Source organism: Oreochromis aureus, linkage group 1, assembly GCF_013358895.1.
Source record: "Oreochromis aureus strain Israel breed Guangdong linkage group 1, ZZ_aureus, whole genome shotgun sequence".
NCBI lineage: Eukaryota > Metazoa > Chordata > Actinopteri > Cichliformes > Cichlidae > Oreochromis > Oreochromis aureus.
This window is the reverse complement of record NC_052942.1, coordinates 2,957,928-2,979,339: the sequence shown is the minus strand read 5'-3', so window position 1 is coordinate 2,979,339 and position 21,412 is coordinate 2,957,928. Positions and strand designations below refer to the sequence as shown.

At 40.2% G+C, this 21,412-nt stretch overlaps 1 protein-coding gene across 1 annotated transcript in view; it reads right to left on the bottom strand.

Annotated features, from left to right (window-relative positions):
* The window catches only part of shank2b (SH3 and multiple ankyrin repeat domains 2b), a 327,738-nt gene that overhangs the window by 76,168 nt on the left and 230,158 nt on the right, over window positions 1-21,412 (bottom strand). Inside the window, exons 14-16 of the mRNA XM_039619730.1 lie at window positions 15,142-15,223; window positions 2,730-2,812; window positions 46-170 (exon numbers count right to left, since the gene is read on the bottom strand). Coding sequence (XP_039475664.1) covers window positions 46-170; window positions 2,730-2,812; window positions 15,142-15,223 — 290 coding nt within the window. The remainder of the gene's footprint in view (window positions 1-45; window positions 171-2,729; window positions 2,813-15,141; window positions 15,224-21,412) is intronic.

Here is a 21,412-nt window from a genome sequence, read left to right as displayed (position 1 = left end):
ATGCAGAGAACAGCAAAATGATTTAATAATTGCAGCAGCTCTTACTTCGATGAGGAAGTCCCCCGTCCTAAGTCCTGCTTGCCATGCCACTCCTCCCTCATCCACAGACTCCAGGTACTGCAACGCTGGAAAGGCAGGTGTGGGAGTAAACTCCTCAATGGGTGTATCCGCTGGACATCAAAGAGAGAAGAGCGTGGTCCCATAAAATAAGACACAATGCAAGAAAGCAGTTTTAAAAAGGGACAAGATCTAAACAAACAGGTATAATTTAACACAATGAATCTAAGACGTAAAATCTGTACAAACTTTAAAATGTCAGTTAATTCTCTGTGCATGTGCAGATTAATTCTAGCGTAGTATAAAAACCTGTAAAACATTTAAATAGTGTTTTTTAATAGTGTAGCTGGTTAACACTGATCATGAACCAGAGAAGTATTTGTTACATTTGGTTCTGCAAGCTACAAAATACACACCCTCTGCATCTCACAGCAGCAAATGAACAACCACACAGTCTATCAGAGTGTTTAATTTGGCCTGTTAATACTGTCATGGTTTGACTAGAGGGTTAGCAATAATTGGTATGATTAAAGCACGAATGCTCCCATGGCAGAATTAAAAGGGGGATTTTAGCTTCATCCAACATTCACGTGTGCCTAAAGTTACTTCCTGGCTACCATGAGCTGGACCCAGATTCTTAGCTTTTTACATATTCATTACAAACGGGTTTGCACATGTCAGCTAACGATTTTAAATTGGTTTAAGACCATGAAGCAGCAAAACTGACAGTTTTACCCAGATAATTAACTCAGTTCATGTTTATTTATACAGTGACAAATCATAACAACAGTACATAACAACCTTACACTGTGAGGTAAAGACCCTACAATAACAATCAGATGACCCGCCCTATGAGCTAGCACCTGGCGACAGTGGAAAGGAAAAACTGCCTTGCATGTAGGTATTTGTCCTGCATTGCAGCCTGCTTGAGCTCAGCATAGTAGCATGTGAACCACTTTTACCGGCTGCAACAGTTCTGCTTAAAATGACTCTCCATTTCACTGCAAAGCTCAGGAGCAGTTCTTGCTCTGCCCTGGAGGTCTGCTGTGACCTCGATTATTATCACCGGCTGCAGTCCATAGCAGTGGAGGGGGGCGAGAAACGTTCTTGAAAGGCAGGTGAATGACATCAAGGACCAGCACAATAGCGACTCGGTCAGCCTGCCGGTAGGGAAGCAGGAGTCAGGAAGCTAGATGGTTAGTAGTGGCTGAACAAAGTACGAATAAGGAGATTATTCAGTGCTAAAGCTTTTGTGTCATTCTCTCAGGCTTATGATAAGAAAGCAACATAAAGCACAACATATACTACTATTAATATACTCTGGCCATACTCCCCATGTCAAGTCTCTGTGTGAGCAAGACTTGTTCATTAATTTTAATAATAAAGCAAATTCGTAAAATTCTTTGTTTCTCAGGAATAAAGTGGCAAAAAATGCATCCCTCGTTTTAAGAAAAGTTTACCATCTATCCTGTACTCTACTATCACTTTCATCACACACAGCCGCGGCACACCCTCCCTCTGTGGCGGGAAGGGAGGCTGGAAAATACTGGACTGAGAGAAAGCAGCGGTGACGTTTCCTATAACTCACCCAGCACAGCACTTATGAGGGGATTTGCATGATTGTGATGACTGTGTTTCTTTAGGTGTCTGTCTGTGTGTGACACAGTGACAGAGGAGGACAAGAGACAGCGAGAGCAAGGGAGAGAGAAGAGAGAGGCTGAACTGCAGACCACAAAAGAGGATGTGAGCTTATGTGACAGCTCGAGCATCGGCGCATGTTTGTGAGTTCGTGTATGTCTGTTCACCCCGTGCAGTGCAGGATAAGCTCGGCTGGGTCAGTTCCCCCGGGGTGATAGCAGTGTGTGTTAGGATGACTAGAACATTCCTCTTGTTTTTCAAGCCAAATCCCTCTTTCCTCTCCCTTCATGTCAGTCCCTCTCTTTTTTCTCCCCCTCTCTCTGTATGTGCCTTAAAAAAAACATGAACATACTAAATTTACCTCTCGACAGTAACCATGGTGTAGACCAATGGAACAGCGGCGCACAGTTGTGGAATGCAAACGTGGATTATGACATGGCGAGAATCGTCATAGAAACCGATGCAGCAGCTCAAACTGGCTATTTTTAGTGCCAATCTTACAGCCTGGTGAAACAGCAAACTGCATGGGTAGGCCACTCTTATCACAACAACTCCTGGTGTGGTGGAAAGAGGTGAAGGATGGCGGACACAACAAAGACAGCTACACGCAGACTTATTTAACCAAAAAAAGAATAAAAAGGGCCTTCAGTCTGATGTTGTTACAGATGTTGTTACAGATGTTCATAGAACTCTGCAGCATGCATGAGAAGACATTAAAATGTAGGCAGATTTATGTGCAATCAAATGATTGCTGGAGTGCAATCACTCCTTATGTGCATTAAAGTTTCTATAAGTATATTTCTAGTGGAACTTATCTGCATGTTTTTGTAGTGTCACACAGACACACACGCCTCTGAGTGAGAAGGCTTAAACTTGAAATTTCAATGCAAATTGACATATATTTGTGAATAGTTTCATGAGGCATGTCAGTGTTGATGACGCTTGTTTATAAGGAAGGATGACGGATGGGGAGAAAGGGAGAACAGATCCAAACAACAATCACAAAAAGTAGCTAAGTTGATAAATGCTCCTACCTTTTGCCCCACGCAGGACGAAGCCAAATCCCTCATTCTCCTTCTTCTGCAGCACCACCGTCTTCTCGTCCACCACGCAGTCACTGTGGAGGAGATGCCGAGCAGAGCGCCCGTTAGCACAACCCATCATCCGCAGCATGGCCACGGACGCCCTGCCCGAGTGGAGGTTCATACTGCTGGTGGAGCGCTAGTCCGGCCAGGGCAGGGCAGGGCAACCCTGACCCCACCCCACCACCACCACCACCGCTGCCTCCTCCTCCCCCCTCCTCCTCCTCCTCTTGTCGGCCTCTGTCTCTATCAAACGGTATGACAGCGGCCCCGGGAGCCCGGCGACATCATCTCCGAGAAAAAACCAGCAGAAACACAAACCGGGGGTAGACGACGCACGAGAAGCGCCTCCCCGCCCTCTCCCCGCCGCAGTCGCTCCCTGCCCGCTTCTCCTGGTCGATGGCGCGGTTACCTCCGCTGCTGCTCCCGTTGCGCAGGAGGAGGAGGAGAAGGAGGACGCTCTGACCCGGCGTGCGGGACTGCTGAGCCGCCGAGGAGACGCGACATCAGGCTGGTGGTGATAGCCTCTAACGGCTCATCATAAGGCGGGAAGGAAGGCTGGAGCTGCCAGTTGGGAGGTGGAGGGAGAGAAAGCGAGAGAGAGAGAGAGAAAGAGAGGGAGGGAGGGAGGGAGGGAGCCACGCCGTGGACGGAGAGATGTCTAGGTGTGCTGCGCGCTGCACCCGACAGGTTGGTGGGGAGGAAGGGGGGCAGCAGCAGTGAGGCGGTGACGGCGGACTCACTGATTGATAACCCAGCGGAGGTCCAGGATCGGATCAGTTTCATACAGCACTTTATTAGAATCACATCTTAATTTAAAAAAAAAAAACATCTTCAGGGGAGACCTTATAATCAGAGCAGTAACAAACACTGATGACGGAATGAATAAAGTTGAATGTTTGTTTGTTTGGAAGTTATTTGTCTAAGAGCTGCTCAGATCTTTGTATGAAGTCAGTCTGAGTTAGTGGTACAGTCCTGGGGAAAAGGATTTGCTTTGTGATGTGATGGGACTATTCAAAAATCATTAAGTTTTATTTATTGTTTTAGTGCCTTTGTGTTCTTTCTGGCCACGGGTATAAACCATGAATGCCAATTTTGCCCAGTGTCTTTCTTATCTTTCACTGACTTCACTGAAACAAGTGAGACGTGAAGTTCATTCGATGATGTTTTGGGTTTTTCTTGACCTCCTGAATGCACTTTGGCCACTCCTGTTCCAGGTTTTCTCCATAGATGCCCTCCCTGTGGTTTGTTGGTCTTAAAGCTTTAGAAATTACTTTGTAACCATTTCCAGAAAATAAATGTCAGTTACTTTGTTTCTCATCTGCATTGTTTCTTTAAATCTTTGTGTTGCTTTTTGAGATCTTTTATTTAAGTGATTTCTTCAGTCGACAGGTCTGGCAGTAATCAGACCTGAGTGTGGTTAGTGAAACTGAAATCCTCATTCAGAAACTACATTTTGCCGATACTCAGGTCAGCTTTGTCTAATATTAAAATTTGTTTAATGTGTATGCAAAAAATAGAAACTCCAGTATTTATGCCTTCAGAAGGCATAAATACTTTTTCACAGCGCTGTACATCAAGTGAGTGAAGAAAGGTCTGGGATAATATTAAGCCTGTTTAAGCTAGCGCATTAATAAATACATTAAGAATTAATGTTTTGATGCAATATCTTCGCAAAATCATCAGAGTCTGGGGTATAATGCCTGATGTTGTTTACTGGTCACTAAAGACCCAGGTGTAATTCATAAGGGAAAGGATCTGTTGGTGCACATAAGTGGAATATTAGGCTAAACGGCACTATGTACTCATTTGTCAGTATAGTTATTTCCATTGACATTTATGAATAAAAAGCTCTTTGTTTATTTTTTCTTTCTTTTTTCAAGTGGTGTATTAAACTGGTCTGCGGGCCAGTTATTGTTGATTGCCTGAACTATCCCCATACGGAATCAGCCAAGAAAACAGATCATAAAATAGCATTTATTCAACATTTTTTGTTCAAAACAAAAACTTATTATCTGGATTGCAAATGATGAACAAAACATGTAAAATTAAATATAAGAAGATTCCCCTAAATCCTGTTATCTTAGCCTTTTCTGATGTCAGTGTGTTTTGATTTTTGTTGTATTATTAGATCAAATTAGTTTCATATACTGTCCTATGATAAAAGGGAAAAGTTCAGATCACTGCAGAATAACCCAAATCTGAAGAAACTGCAGTTATGTTCACTGACTACATTTTAGTAGGCCTATAGAATTTGCAAAGCAAGTATTATTATAGTCCTTTCCTACCCTAACTGAGCATTTTTTTAAATTCAGTTCAACTCAATTTTTGTTATAAAGCACCAAATCACAACAATTGTCGATTTTGCATTTTGCCTCAACATTCAGACTAGAATAGCCGGGGAATCGATCCACCGACCCTCCCAGTTGCTGCAGATTTGGCTCCACATACATGACAGAAATCTCTCATTGTCAAGAATTTCAAACTGGTTCCAGAAACTAGTTTGAAATGATATGAGCTTTGTGATAATCTCCTGTTGGAAGCAGCCATCAGAAGATGGGTGCACTGTGGTCATGACGGGATGGACATGGTCAGCATTGATACTCGGGTAGGCTGTAGGCTTTAATTAATGCTCCCTTGTGGTTATTTGAGTTGCTTTTGTCTCGTTATCTTTGTAGAACGAGCCATTCTAACCTCTAACATCAACACGCCATACTCACTTAGAGAACTACTGCTCAGTGGATGGTTTTTCTTTTCTAGACAACTTTGAGATGTTTGTGTGGATCCAAATAGATGAGCAGCAGATTCTGAAATACTCAGACCAGTTCATCACAGTCACTTCAGCCACCTTTGTTCCCAATTATGATGGTCAGTTTGTACTTTAGCAGTTCATCTTGACCATGTCTACATGGATAAATGAACCGGGCTCCTGCCATGTGATTGGCTGATATATATTTGCATTAACAAGGACCAAAACAGGTGTACCTAACAAAATGACTGGTGAGTGTACATGTACACTGTAAAAAAAAAAAAAAAAAGTTGCAATTGCTCTGAGTCTCCTCACTTTTCAGCTGAATAGCTTGAAATAGAAGTTAAAAGAAACAAGCATGAAGTATTATAGGCTATGTGCTTTGTCCTTTAGAGTACTCCTCAGTGAGGCCATGGTTGTGGTAATCTGAACACAGAGGTGCATGAGACTACAATTTTAAAAGTGTGTTCACCCACCCATAAAGTGGGGGATCCTTCCCCTTTTTGCATTTTAAAAAAATTGATTGTATATAAATGTTTTTTTTAACATGCAACAACTCCTCTGAGTGAAAAAAGTAACTTTTTCAGAAATGTTATCTTAATGTCGGACCTTCTCTTCCTTTTTGTTTCTGGCTCCTTTGTTGATCTAGCCTTGCAAATCTGAGTTAAGTCCAGACTTTGCTTAAATGGCTGATTTCATAAACATATGGATTAATAATAGTCCTTTCTTAAAATGACTCTGTAGCATAAGGCTACCCTCATCAGCCACATCATTGAAACTACTGAGAGGTGAAGTGATTTATATTGATCAGCTTGATATTATGCAGTGTTGTGCTGAGAAATCTTTGCACACTTGACCTTCAAAGTCCAGTTTGTTTGCAGATACGCCCTGGACAGGTCACCAGTTCACCACACGGCTACAAAGAGACTGACAACCACAAATTCTCACATCCACAGCATAATTACAATCACAAATTAATTTAACAGGTACATGTCTTTGGACTGTGGGAGAAAACCCAAGCCAGAAAAGGTAGAACATGCAAAGTCCACATAGAAAGGCCAAAGCTGACCAGCGGGTTCAAACCCAGATATTTCTTGCTGTGAAGTCAAAGTGCAGAGGAAACCATCAAACGTTCTGAACCGATAACTTGGAGAGGTTTTGATGGTCCAAGAGGTACCCAGACAATATTAGGTATGTAGTTTTAATGCTGTGGTCAAATGATGTACTAGTAGGTTGATATTCTACTGAAATGCTCTGTTCTTTTTGATAATTAATGACAATGCTAAATGTGTAGTGCAGTCATACTGCAAATGCTGTTTGGTATGCATATATCTATATCTGCGATGTTTAGCATCAGCGTCAGCTATGATTGCTCGTCCTAACCTAAACTGTTACACTGCACTTGTGTTTGAGGAATCCTCTATAAGGCAATGCAACATCTCCACAAAAACAGCAGGATTGCTCCAAATACAGAGGCACCCCTTTAAGTAAACGGTCTAATCAGACATCTTCTCCTCAGCTCTGCATATATTAACTACAACTATTTTGTTCTTTTTCTATATGCGTGCAACATTCAACCTCTCATTCCCTGCAGTGATCGTGGCCGAGCCTGCTGTGGTGAGAATGATCAGCATCATCTGAGCTGCCAAGCAGAACTGACCATGAAACTGGCTGGGGAGAGGTCCAAGTAAAAGGCCAAGTTTGCTTCTCCAGCCTGAGGTGTTTGTTGAAAGTGCATCATTCAGCTTATATTAGGCACAAGGATTACAGTGAATAGACATGTGGGATGAGAGAGAGAAGGAAAAGAGAGAGGGAGAGAGAAGGGAGAACAAAGAAGGAGAGAGAGGAGCTAGTGCCATCCTAGCAACAGTTCCCTTAGCAACGCAATCTGTCTGGATAGGAAGGAGGCCGGCACTGCTGACTTTATACTGAAGGTTATCTCCCAGCATTCCCTTACACTTGCTCACTCACTCGCAGACACCCTCCAGCCTAAAGTAGGCGGTCACTGGTAATCACACCTTGATCACCTAAATCTTACACGGTGGGCATTTCAATAGGTCAGCACAGCAGGGTACGGGAAAGGGCCTGACAGGGTGTCGTCCTATTCGATAGTTAATGAGAGGGGGACATCAGGCTGAGGCTGTTTTATCAAAACAGAGTGGGAGATAACGGGTGTGCGACACGCTCCCCAGGATGTATGGGATAAAGTGCTGGCTTACCCCAGTGAGAACGCTGCCTCAGTCTGGACTGTGGGAGGCAATGATGTATTTATAGTCAGCATGAGAGGCTCTCTATGCTATGCTATGATATCGCTCTTCTCCTGTATACATGAAACTTTTTATTGAGGTTTGGAGTTCTGGCTAAAGAGCACAGCAGTCAAGCTGTTTCCTTACATGGCTGATGGCTGCTGGAGAAAATGATGTAAGCTCATGGTGGTTAGAAAATGTGGGCGTGTACTCCTAGTCATCATTTCATTACTTTGTGCATTATCATCTGTGACATATGACTGTGAAATTGACTCTTTGGGCACCAGCATCATCAGCGTTCTATTTTAGACAGCCAAGAGTTGATGCATCTGACATCTGGCTTTCTTTTTACTCCAATTCCATTGCAGTCTTTATCAGCAAGGAGCGATTGTCTGTCTACATTTTAGATTTGAAGAGTAATGGAGTAGAAGAGAGTACCTGTGCTTTATGGCATCAAAAATGTTGAAATACAGCAATAAAAAAATCATTGTAATGTTTGTAAAGCAATCCGATATGGTTTGGTGATTTAGGTGGTTTGGTGACCAATCACATCGAGTTTTTGAGAATTTGCTAAACTTTTCTGTTGGTGAAACTGCTGTTTTGCCGCTATTAGCTAGCGTTAGCCACTGTTAGCAAGTGTTAGCCACAGTTAACCAGTGTCTTTGAAGTGGATGCAACTTTGTTTAACTCTGATGCTTAGTGAAAAAAACTCATATGATGTGAGAATCATACCTTACTTACATACTGTAAGAGGAAAAGTTTGACATTAGCTGGCAAAATGTTAGCTTACAACCAGCTGTCATTGTTGTTCAGACTGCTAGCTCTACGGAGACGGTAAGGTCGCATGTTTAACCTGCTGATAATAAGTACTTGCAAAGCCAGTGTCGCTGTGTCTTTCTTTGGTGCAGGGGACTCCTCTGATGATGTAAAGATCGGTATGATGACACAATGACACAACCTGAAATGTCCCTCCATGCCCATGACTACTCTTCACCTCCACATTTTATGTTTTACAAATTACAAATCCTGTTTTAGGTATATTGCTAGATTTACTTCATAACTTTTCGATGTGCTGCCTTAGATATTTTGGATCTGAAATGATTATTTCTGTAATAGAAAAATTGCCACATTATGTGTAAAGTTTTGATAGTCATATGTCTCTGTATTTCTTGTACGAATTTTTCCTAGACATAAGGAGGTTGCCATATTGTTTTTATTCTAGTGTGACTGAACCATTAATTGCTGAACCATTTTACACATAGTGGTGAATCATTTCTAGGATGGGATTCTTTTTATATCCAAACATGTTACTGAGCTGTTGCCCAATAATCTAATTAGCTGCGAGCTGTTCCCCCAGTTTTTAAAGCTTTCAGATCGTAACTTATTGAAAACATATGGATGGATTCAAATTTAAGAAAAGACTCAGATTTAACATTTGATATGTTTTCGTTTTAATAGGGTTTTATAGAATACCTGCATTATACTATTCAGGCTGCCAGTCATGCTTTAGTGCTACCTTCAGCTTAGTTTGAGAAGTGTGGCACCTTCTTTCTGTCCACAAACACACAGACCAAGAAAACTCTTCCTGCCTCATACGGAATTTATCAGCCCCCTCTGCCAGTTAAAAACCAAATATGAATTTTTAACAAGCCCAGAAGGACTGAGTGCCTTAGAAAAGTCAATCTTCCAACAAAAGGGAAAAAGTGCAACATGCCAATCGTCGAGGTAGAGAAAAATATTAGTTATGACACAGTTTGTTCCATTAGTGAGCACAAAAGCTGTCAAAGCTCCATCGATATTTAGGTTAAAGTTTCATTTAAGATTTCCCTTGGACTTAAATGTCACATGGGCCTTCAGTCTTTGCCATGCCCAACTGGTCTTCGTCACTGCGGTGTAGACATGATTCACCTTGACCCACATTGGGGGAAAAAATCCATCGGCATGTTCACTAAATCGTGCCAGAGGAAATCCAGCAGAGCAATGAGAGAAATGTCATTATGTCCTTCACAGCTTTATCAGCACCGACATTCCAACATGTCTTTATGTAGCAATTTAAAACTAGTGTCTAGTGGTTACAGTCAGTTTAGCTAGAATTATTTGAAACTCTTTGCTTTTCATAAAATAATTGATAAATAACAATAATAATAAAACCAAAACAAGAAGCATCAGTGATATTTGCTCTCATTATGTGCTTCAGATTTAAGAATAAATGAAAAACACTGAAGCATCTTTAAAATATAAAATATCTTAAAATATATAGAAATAAAACTGAACTGAAATGAATAGTTCTTCATTGTTTCTGTTTAAGTTCTGTCTACTTTAAAGCATAACATCCACATTATATGACAGACTATTCATCTCTTATTGATGCATTGATTTTATTTTGTGTTCAATTCAGAAAAATTTGATTGTCTTTACTCCTCAGTGAATCTGCAGCTCCTGTATCTTTTCCTCCTGGACAGACTGACATAGTTTTATCTTTGATACATACTGTTGGTCGTTTCCACGTAGCAGTTTATATCACTGCATATGTTCTGCTTCGATGGATGAGCCACATCTCTGCGAGGACATTCAGCTCACCCGTAGGATTGACTGTTTAAAAAATTGATGTTCAAAGTTCCCGCAAAGCATATCAAGCCCTCTTTCTCTGTCTGCCTCTCTCTCGCACACAAACACAAACATGGGAGTGTACATCTTTCTTCATTCCTAACAAACCTTGTCTTGAAGTAGATGTGACAGGAGAGACGAGTAAAGGAGACAAGATGGTAAAAACCTTGGGATTCGATGTCAGGTACCATTACACAGAACTTTTCATTTAGCTGAAAGGACACGGTTGCATGCTGATTCCATTTTTGCTACTATGGCTTTGCTTTTCTCTGAAGAACAAAATGAAGTTTTCTATCCAGAGCTCACTGAAGATTTGTCCATACGCTGTAAATGCAAATAATGAAATTTGTTTATTAGTAAGTTTACTTGTTATACTGAGGTGTTACTTCTGAAATGGCAAACAGTGAATTAAAATTCATAATTCATTTATGCTGCAGTGCTTGTGGTATCAGGTACAGTGTATAGGTTTAACTATAATAGACCACTATGAGTGAGAGTCCTGTAGTGCAGTGGTTCCCAAACTTTTTTTGCTGGGCCCCCCTTGTTTAACAAGAAAAATGTTCGCGCCCCCCCACCCCCGCGCGTGCACGCGCGCACGCACACGCACGCACACGCACAAACACATCCTTCAACCACACCACCCATATTTTGCTCCATTGCGGTTTATTTCACACCTCAAACATTTATTAAACAATTAAGCAAATACAAATAATCTGCAATAAATTACAGGTAGTAAGAAAATAAAAAAACAACTCTTTTACGCTCCGTCCGCACCTACACGGGTATTTTTGAACGCGCAGCTGTTTCGGGCACATGTAAACGGCGTATCGAATCACCGAGAACGGAGATTTTTTAAAACTCCTTTTTTTTGCGTTTACGTGTGGACAAGGAATACAGAGTTTGTCACGCAACGTCAAAGGTATGTGCCTTTTTCACGTCACACTGTGCGCCACGTTATTGTTTACATGAGATGAATTGCAGAATGGCAGATAGAGAGAAATACTGTTACTGTTAATCTGACTATCTGCAGGTTTTATAGGCTTACATATACAGGCCATTACTGTCCCTGCATTTAGAAAGGCAGAGGCATCACGGTGTAATTATTTTACATGTAGTTGTTTTTTTCCTGTGTAATAATGTTCAACATTGCTATCAATACATTTTCAAAAAAACCCTCTACAAAATGGGTTCAAAAACATAAACAACTGTGGGATACTGTTTGTCCGTGATTTGAACAGCCCAGCGCTGCTCGATGCAGGGAAAACTAATTCTGCAGGGAGACCTACCTTGGCACTTGTGCAGGTGAAGCCAAAGGAAGATATGCTTCACCATATTTTCTAGTCTTTGGCTTAGAATGAAGTTGGTTTGGAAACATATTCAGCGATGCTTCATCTCCTGCTTTATGCGTTTGTGTGGGCGCCCCGTGCTAGCAGTGTCCAAGCGTTGTTTTTGTTTTTGTTTTTTTCCCCTTTTCATGCCGCGCCCCCCTGCAATAGCTCTGCGCCCCCCCTAGGGGGCGGGCCCCACACTTTGGGAACCACTGCTGTAGTGATTATTGATTTCCAGTCAGTGGGCATTTGTTCAAATATTAATTAAACAAGCATTTTTTTTAGTTGTGGCACACAGATATGTCCAAAACTAAAATCTTTGTCTTTCAAAACACAATGTAAATATGTCCTCATAGTCTAACCTGAACTTTTTTTAAAGGACAGTGTCACATAATAGATTAATTAAGCCTGTAACTGTCAGTATGACAAGCTATGACCTCTGAAACCTATACAGACGTGGTTGACAAGTGCATTTTCTACAAAAAAGTCTGGGCAATTTTTGAATTGAATTATATTATATGTTTATATTTATATAATATATATTATTATTATAATATATTATATATATTTGAATTATATTTATCACATAATTTGCTAAATAGTAAATTGACTGGTTCTTCTATTGTGCTTCTATGCGAGGACTCAAGGCACATTATATATCATGTCTCATTTAAACACATTTTCTACATTTTAAGTGCTTTCCTTCAACATTCACACACATATTTAAACTCCAACTAGAAAAATTTGCATTTCCTGCGAAAATGCTGTGTGGATGCCTTAACGCTGAAGCTGTATGCTGAAAAGCTGAAAAAGATGAAAAGTTGCAAAAAGTTGTATGGTGGTGAAAAAAAAAAAAAAATGTCGCCCTGAGCAGGATTCGAACCTGGCACTCCTGAGCTCAAGGCAGCTACTCATCTCACTGACCCAAACTCATTCTCACAAAGAAGAGGTGGAAAGACTGACAATTCTGCTGAAATTAGCAGAAGCTGCTGAGAATTGTACTGATAAGAGGTAAAAGGGCTGAAAATTTCTGCAGAAAAGAGGGAAAGAAGCAGAACGTTGCGCTGAAAAGAGGTGAATGAGCAGAATTTCTGCTCAAAAGAGGCAGAACAACCTGGTTCTGCTCAAATTCACCAATCAGAGGTACTGCTTCTGTCTGCTTCATCAGGCTGTGTACTTGTATGCATTTCTGCCATGGAGCGCTAACAAGAATCTGAGGTCCATATTAGAAAAGCTGCTAAAATCATAAAACTTTGCAGAATTGTAATAATTTAGCAATATAAATTACAGGTCTGTGATAGTGTCTAAATTTGTAGTGAAAAAAAAAACATGTGGACCAAGGTGGAATTGAACCCACGACCTTTGAGCTGCAGACCTGTGTCATTACCGATTGCGCCACCTGGAAAGGGGGTGGGCGTCTGAAAAACAGAGACTTGAGCAGTCACAATTAGATCGCAGTGAGAGGCGAAAAACGCCGTTTTTTGGAGTTACAAAACGTCGTGTAACTCAAAAACTAGGAGGGCTAGCAGCATAATTCTTGTACTGGGTGAATCAGCGGACTTTGGTGTACTTTGACTGCTATTTTCATTGCTCTTTGTACCTCCGTCGCGGAGATATGACGAGAGAAGAAACGGCTTCATTTTCGGAGTTTGAAAACTGAGAGGAGGACAGATTTCCACCCCTCAAACAAACGTAATTTATGGCTCAACGGTAAGATAATTGTAAAAACTGCTTCCACTGTGAGTGTCAGCAGTGTCTGAAGATGAATTGGCACAAGCCTCTTGTCTTAAGTTTGCTTTGTTAAAGAGATATGACGATTTGAAAATGCCTCTCATTAGAGAATTCCAGCTGTGATTTTGAACAAACTCTCCATTGACTTTCAATGGAGCGTTTTCAGACCTTGTGTTGGTCTGAGGCGATTTGATAAAAATCTGTAACTTCCACAACAGTTATAGTGACGTTTTCTGAAAGCCAGCAAAAATACCTACGTTTTGATGTATAATTTGTGGGGGTTGAGTGGAAATTGAGCGAGTAGCAAGAAGTTGTTTAGACATGAAGAGAAAATTCAGAACGGACCAGCCCTCACTCTGAGTTAATTGCATAGCAACCATAGCAACGCATGTATTTTCTGAAAAATCACAATTTTGCAACTGAAAACTTAAAGAGGCATTAAATGAAAACGGTAACAGATCTGAAAAAGCTGAATCAGACAGGAATAGCCCAATCATTTGAGAATGTTTTAAAGTTTGAATGGAGTTTCTAGGTGAAAGTATGAGGAAGTAGTTAAGTTTCAAAGACAAGCAAGTTTTAGCAGAATTGTGGAAGTTTCCCATTCATTTCAATGGGACAAAAAAAAGGAAAAAAGTGTAATATTTTAAAAAGTATAATAGTAATAAACACCAAAAGATATAGCTGGAATTAGCAGAAATAGCAGAACAGTTTAGAGTTTGAACGGAGAAAATTGGCTGAAAACTGAGGGAGTAGTTAAGTGCCGAAAAACGGGGGAGCAACTTGAAGAATAAAGTTTAAAGAGAAACAGGAACTCAATAGTGTGGATGCCTTTGAGGGCATCCACACAATGAGCGCATAAGGAGTAAGTGGGGGTTCAGTATTTTACCCAGGGATACTTTGACATGCAGACTTGAGCAGGCAGAGATCGAACCACCAGCTTTCCAATTAGTAGTAGATGGCCATAGCTATGTCTTACATTGAAGCTTATGCATAAGTTCAGTGCGTAGTAGTAAGGTGTATCTGGTTTTACTCATGTGGCTGGATTCCTGTGTATTCTATTCATTATTCATTATACTCATCATATCATACTATTCATTATTTTCCCGTACTGCCAACTTTAATTCTGTCATCACCCCTTTGGCCCAATCATTTTCTGTCTTCTATGAGCCAGTCAGCTGATGTCCTGTGCACTTTAAATGTCAGTGCTCTTCTGTCATTCTGTGTTTCAGACTCTTATTTGTGCCACTTGCCTCCTACACCCCTCCACCTCATCCTGGTGAATTATACATCTTCTTCCAAGTCTCCACCTGCTTCACCTCTGCTACTACCAGTGTCTGGACTTCTGGTGCTGTCCTGTTTCATACCACTGCTAGACTCCATTTGGCTACATAGCTTCACTGGAGCCTAATAAGTTAGTATAAATAAAGTAAGTTGGCATAACTCGCATTTCTTAAATTGACAACACAGAATTTGGATACTAGATTAAAATAAAGAGATTTTGTTTCACCCAAGAGATGACAAAGAGCTTTCTGAAAGAGACAGAAACATCACGCAAAAGATTAAATGGGAGCTTTGCCAAAGTGTTCTTGACTTTTTGGTATAATCCATAATACCAAAAAGTTGAAGCAAGTTCAAACATCCCATTGATTTTTTTTTAGCTTTTTTTTTTTTTTTTTTTTTTTTTTTTTAATGTGACTTCTTACCTTGAAGCATCAAAGCTGTCATAGGAGCCCACAGTGTAGTGCCTGAAGAGCTTCCGTCTGTCAGCACGGTCTGCTCGGGAATCTGCCAATTTACAGCAGAACAAGATCAATACCCAAACACCATACATAGCAGTTTACAAATCAGTGACAGCTGTTAGGAGAGTGGCACTTAAAATATGGCACAATAAGCCCTGCATCCTCTAAAACAACAATAGAGCAGGATATATGTAGTCACCTGTATTTGGCGGGAATGTGTTCCTAAAAGAAACATCAAACCAGCTCTCATAGGATCTATTCAGTCACATATAAACATGTAAATACTACAAGATTACCCAAAAAAGTTAAATGAGCTCATCTTCATGACAGTTTCATGCACTGATAAAGACCATGAATACACCGGGGTATGTCATAATACTACAGAGAACAAGTGCAAAAGGCATAATCAGCATTAATTCAACGTTAAATGTTGTGTAATTAGAGAAAAGTTACTTTGTCAGGATTATTTGACTAGACTTTGATTACGTATTGACCTTTCTGTGAAACCTTGGTGATAACTAATGGTTTTAACTTCTCTGACACAAATGCACCGATGCATTTCAAGTGAATCCAGAAGTATTTAGATTACATTACATAGTTTATAAACAAATGGGTTACCCCAACACGTTCTCACTCCCGAAGCATAACATTTTACGCTAGATGACAAATCGTCGGTATATTACATGAGAACTGTTTGGAATCAATCTACACATGTAAGTTCGTTTTACTTAAATCGCTTTGGAAAACACTATCTAACGTCATTAAAGTGCTGGTTAGGGTTAGGGCTGGAATACATGGCCGTGTATTACCACGGGGCATCATTCTACTGGATTTCATCCATAACCCTGCGCATAGCATAAGATTGCGGAAGGTCACCTTTCACATTCCTCAGGAACGCCTCGGGACAAATCTTCACTATATTACGCCTCGGGAGTGAGAACAGGGTTACCATGCTTTAAAAATCCAATAATAACTGGCTATTTTTAAAAACAGTCTGACTCAGGTTGGGAATATCCTCACCTTTAAAACAACAAAATACTGTGAGGTCTATAATTTTCTGCACAACAACACAATGGTTGCAGTTTTGATCTATCAACTGAGCTAAAAGTACAGAGGTACACACTTTCACCTTTCATTAAATTGTGTAATTTACTTTTTAACCTCTGAAATTGCACCACATATATACATTATAAAGACTGTAATTCCTAAGAGTTTGTAAAACCTCTTAAATTGGAAGTTTGATATTGATTACTTGATTTAAAATCCACTGTATTTTTCTCCAACAAATTATAGATTTACTTTAATTCATTTTTTTTAAATCACAAAAATGACTTGTGGGAAAATACTGCAGTTTGGGTTAAAAGAATTCTTTCATTAAGGTGACAGTAAGATTTAAGAGTAAACAATTCCAGTTGGTAATAGATTACAGAAAATAAGACATAGTCAGCAATGTCTGATCAGCCATGCTCCTTCTTGCTAATAGATACACTGTTGTAACTCACAGGGTCACAGGAGGTCTCTGTATGTTGGATATACGTATTTAACACCACATAAATACAATAAGCAAGCAGTATTCATAAGAAAGATGCAAATCAGTTAAAATCTCAGCTATCCCAGGGTGCACCTGGCACAGATCGTTACAGTCTGTTACAGGGCTAACGCAGAGAGACAGACATTCGCACCTATATGCAATTTAGAATCAGGGGATATTTTAGAAAAGTGGGAGAGGAGTACTTGAAGAGAACCCATGCAGACACAGGGAGAACATGCAAACTCCACAGAGAAGGGTCCTGACCAGATGGTGGAGTTGTGGAGACCTTTCTGTGAGGAACCAGTGCTAACCATCATGCCACTTTATGCATTTAGCTCAGTTAGTGCTGTATATCTGTCTATCAAACTGTGAAGTGAGGATCTCTGACCAAATATTGCACTGTAGGTCTGTCCAGAAAATCTATACTCAGATATTAATTGATGCTAACAAATGATAAATGATATTTAAGATACTTGGTAACAATATCAGTACCAACAGCGGCATCTTGGTTTCCTTCAGCTGGCACACAACTTCACACAGCACATGCAGACAGACTCTCTACAGATGAAGTAGTTAATGTTCATACGACTGAACAACACTTTAGGTGAAATTTCAGTTCAGTAAAGCTCCCATTTCAAAAACACTGAAGTATTAACCTGTTATCACACATGTTAACCTGGCCTGCGTGCACGTGAACACCATTTAACTATTAGCAATTACCCGACAGCCACATCAGCCAGCTGTTATCATTAACGTAGTAGCTTGGACCTTAGTGAGATACAAGCGGAATAATTATTGCAGGCTGAACACGTCCTGGATTTAATACTGACACATGAGCCACAATTACTGCATGGAAACATGGAGAACTGGGTGTGTTGCTGGCTGTACAGAGCAGCGGGGAACCTTTACCTGAACTGTGCATAAAGTCCAGAATGTGGAGAACAGTCCAAGCAAATAAAGAGTAAAATACAGAGGACAGCCAGAGAAGAGAGTTTTAGTCCTGAAGACGAGTGTTGACTGTGAGTGATGGATGAGAGAGAGTCTGCAGGGAGATATGGACAAGATGTTAAACTTTGTTTTTTCTACTTTAACAATAATTTGTGTTTCTTGTTTTGTTGTAGCTGTGAGCTCAGCTTTAAAATCCAGGAAGTGACTGGTTTAATTTTTCATTGTGAACACAGTTTTCACATCTTCTTTATTGTAACATAACTAATACCACACTTTATCCAAAGTCATTTTTTAAAACTTTATTCATAATTTACAATAATTAAGTTATTAATCTTAAATATGTATTATGTTAAATCAAACCTATAACTGGAACAAATTGTTGAAACTAAACAAGTTAAGTTATTTGAATATGACTTCTTCACCATTGCTTCTCTTGGTGTTAGGACAGGGATAGGGTCAAAATTGCACACTCAGTCACATAGTTAATGAACACACATCTAAACTATACTACACATTTTGCATCTTGCACATGTCTTTGTCATGTCTCGTCTATAATATCCTGACAGTAACTTGAACCTGGTATTCAATATCACTCACAATCCACTTTGTATTGTCTCTGTCCTGTCTTTGTTTATCGTACAGTTAGTATTGTATAGTTATTATTATAGTATTGTATAGTTAGTAATTAGTAGTTAGTAACTTTTTATCCCTTAATTTTACTGAAATTTGGCATGTTATTTATTTGTAATTTCTAGTTATATTTCTCTTGGAGATATATCTTTTAAATAATTATAAATGCACCATGGGGGACTTGGGGTTAAACAGCACTTCGGTACACTGTATACTGTGTATACTGCTGTATTGACAATAAAGCTCTTGAATCTTGAATCTTGAAAATCAAAAGCCCTCCATAAAGCTAGAACATCTCTTGAACTTCTTTGCAAATAAAATTTTAACCGTTAGAGAAAAATAATCATCTCACAGATGTAACATTATCTACAGCTGCTTTCAGTACCATTGATATTCATTTAGACTCTTTTTCTCCAATTGATCTTTCTGAGTTAACTTCAATAATTAATTCCTCCAAACCATCAACGTGTCTTTTAGACCCCATTCCTACAAAACTGCTCAAAGAAGTCCTGCCATTAATTAATTCTTCAATCTTAAATATGATCAACCTATCTCTAATAATCAGCTATGTACCACAGGCCTTCAAGGTGGCTGTAGTTAAACCTTTACTCAAAAAGCATCTCTAGACCCAGCAGTCTTAGCTAATTATAGGCCAATCTCCAACCTTCCTTTCATATCAAACATCCTTGAAAGAGTAGTTGTCAAACAGCTAACAGATCATCTGCAGAGGAATGGCTTATTTGAAGAGTTTCAGTCAGGTTTCAGAGCTCATCACAGCACAGAAACAGCTTTAGTGAAGGTTACAAATGATCTTCTTATGGCCTCTGACAGTGGACTCATCTCTGTGCTTGTCCTGCTAGACCTCAGTGCTGCGTTCGATACAGTCGACCATAATATCCTATTAGAGCGACTAGAACATGCTGTAGGTATTACAGGTACTGCACTGCAGTGGTTTGTATCTTATCTATCTAATAGACTCCAATTTGTTCAAGTAAATGGAGAGTCCTCTTCACACACTAAGGTCAATTATGGTGTTCCACAGGGTTCAGTGCTAGGACCAATTCTATTTACATTATACATGCTTCCCCTAGGCAGCATCATTAGAAGACATAGCATAGAAGAACACCGAGAAGACCAAGGAGCTCATCGTGGACTACAGGAGGAATGCTGACCCACATCCACCCATCCACATTAAGGGGACGTCTGTGGAGCTTGTGAGCAGCTTCAAGTTCCTGGGAGTCCACATCTCCGAGGATCTCACCTGGACGACCAACTGCTCCAAGCTGGTCAAGAAGGCTCACCAACGCCTCTTCTTCTTGAGGACTCTGAGGAAGAACCACCTTTCCTCAGACATCCTGGTGAACTTCTATCGCTGCACCATCGAGAGCATCCTGACCAACTGTATAACAGTCTGGTGCGGAACTGCTCTGCCTCGGACCGGAAGGCGTTGCAGAGGGTCGTGAAAACTGCCCAGCGCATCGCCGGAGCACCACTTCCTGCCATAAAAGACATCTACAGGAAGCGGTGTCTGAAAAGGGCTGGGAAAATCATCAGAGACCTCAGTCACCCATCACATGGACTCTTCACCCTCCTGCCCTCTGGGAGGCGCTACAGGAGCCTCCGGACTAAGACCACCAGGTACCGGAACAGCTTCTTCCCCACAGCTGTCAGACTCCTGAACTCTGCCTCCTGACATCTGACCCACGTTAAACTCATGGACTGAACATACACACACCCACAACCACCTACACCCACACACAATGGACAACTGTACCCTCAAACACACAATAATAACATGGACTGAACCACCACTCACAACCACTAGCACTTTATATAGCCTCTGTAGAAATTATCCACATATCTCACTTATCTTAACTACACTACTGTATAGCTCTGTGTAAATAATCATTCTGTACATACAATAAGTTTTAACCTTACAACTGTTTACAACTTGCATAGTTCACATTTCTGTATAACTGTATATCTCATATTTCTGTAAAGTTATTTATTTCATATTCTGTATAGTTTTTCATATTTATATCCTGTTCATATCCTGTACATAGCTTGTACTCACTACAGCCTATACATACCTATAGTTATAGAATATTCACAACATACTTCATACCGTGTACATTATAACATACCACAATAGACCCATTTCTGTAATATACTTGCATATCTATATTATTACTAATATATATTGTAATATATCTATATCACTAAAGCACTTCTGGATGGATGCAAACTGCATTTCGTTGCCCTGTACCTGTGCATGTGCAATGACAATAAAGTTGAATTCTATTCTATTCTATAAATTTTCACTGCTATGCAGATGACACGCAGCTCTATCTGTCCATGAAGCCAGGTAACACACACCGATTAGTTAAACTGCAGGAATGTCTTAAAGACATAAAGACCTGGATGGCCGCTAACTTTCTGCTTCTTAATTATTTCTTCCATGTGTGCAACATCTCTAAAATTAGAAATATCCTGTCTCAGAGTGATGCTGAAAAACTAGTTGATGCATTTATTACTTCAAGGCTGGACTACTGTATCTCGTTATTATGAGGATGTCCTAAAAACTCGCTGAAAAGCTTTCAGTTGACCCAAAATGCTTCTGTGAGAATGCTGACAGGGGACAGAAAGAAAGAGGAGATTTGTCCTTATAATGGCTCCGGCTTCACTTGCTCCTGGTTACATCCAGTAGCAAATTTAAAATCCTTCTCCTCACATACAAGGTCTTGATTATTCAGGGCCCATCTCATCTTAAAGACCTTATTGTTCCATATCACCATTCCTAGGCTATTTAAAAGTAGAATGGGAGGCCGAGCCTTCAGCTTTCAGGCCCCTCTTCTCTGAAACCAGCTCCCAGCTTAAATTCAGCAGACAGATACTTTCTCTACTTTTAAGATTAGGTTTAAGACTTTCCTTTGTAATAAAGCATATAGTTAGGGCTGGATCATGTGACCATGAATCCCCCTTAGTTACAACAATAGACTTAGGCTTCTAGGAGCTTTCCATGATGCACTGAATGTTTCTCCTTCTCCCACCTTTATCCTCTCTCATGTGTTAATTCACCACTCGGCATTCAGTTATGAGATATTATTAATCTCTGGTTCTCTTCCA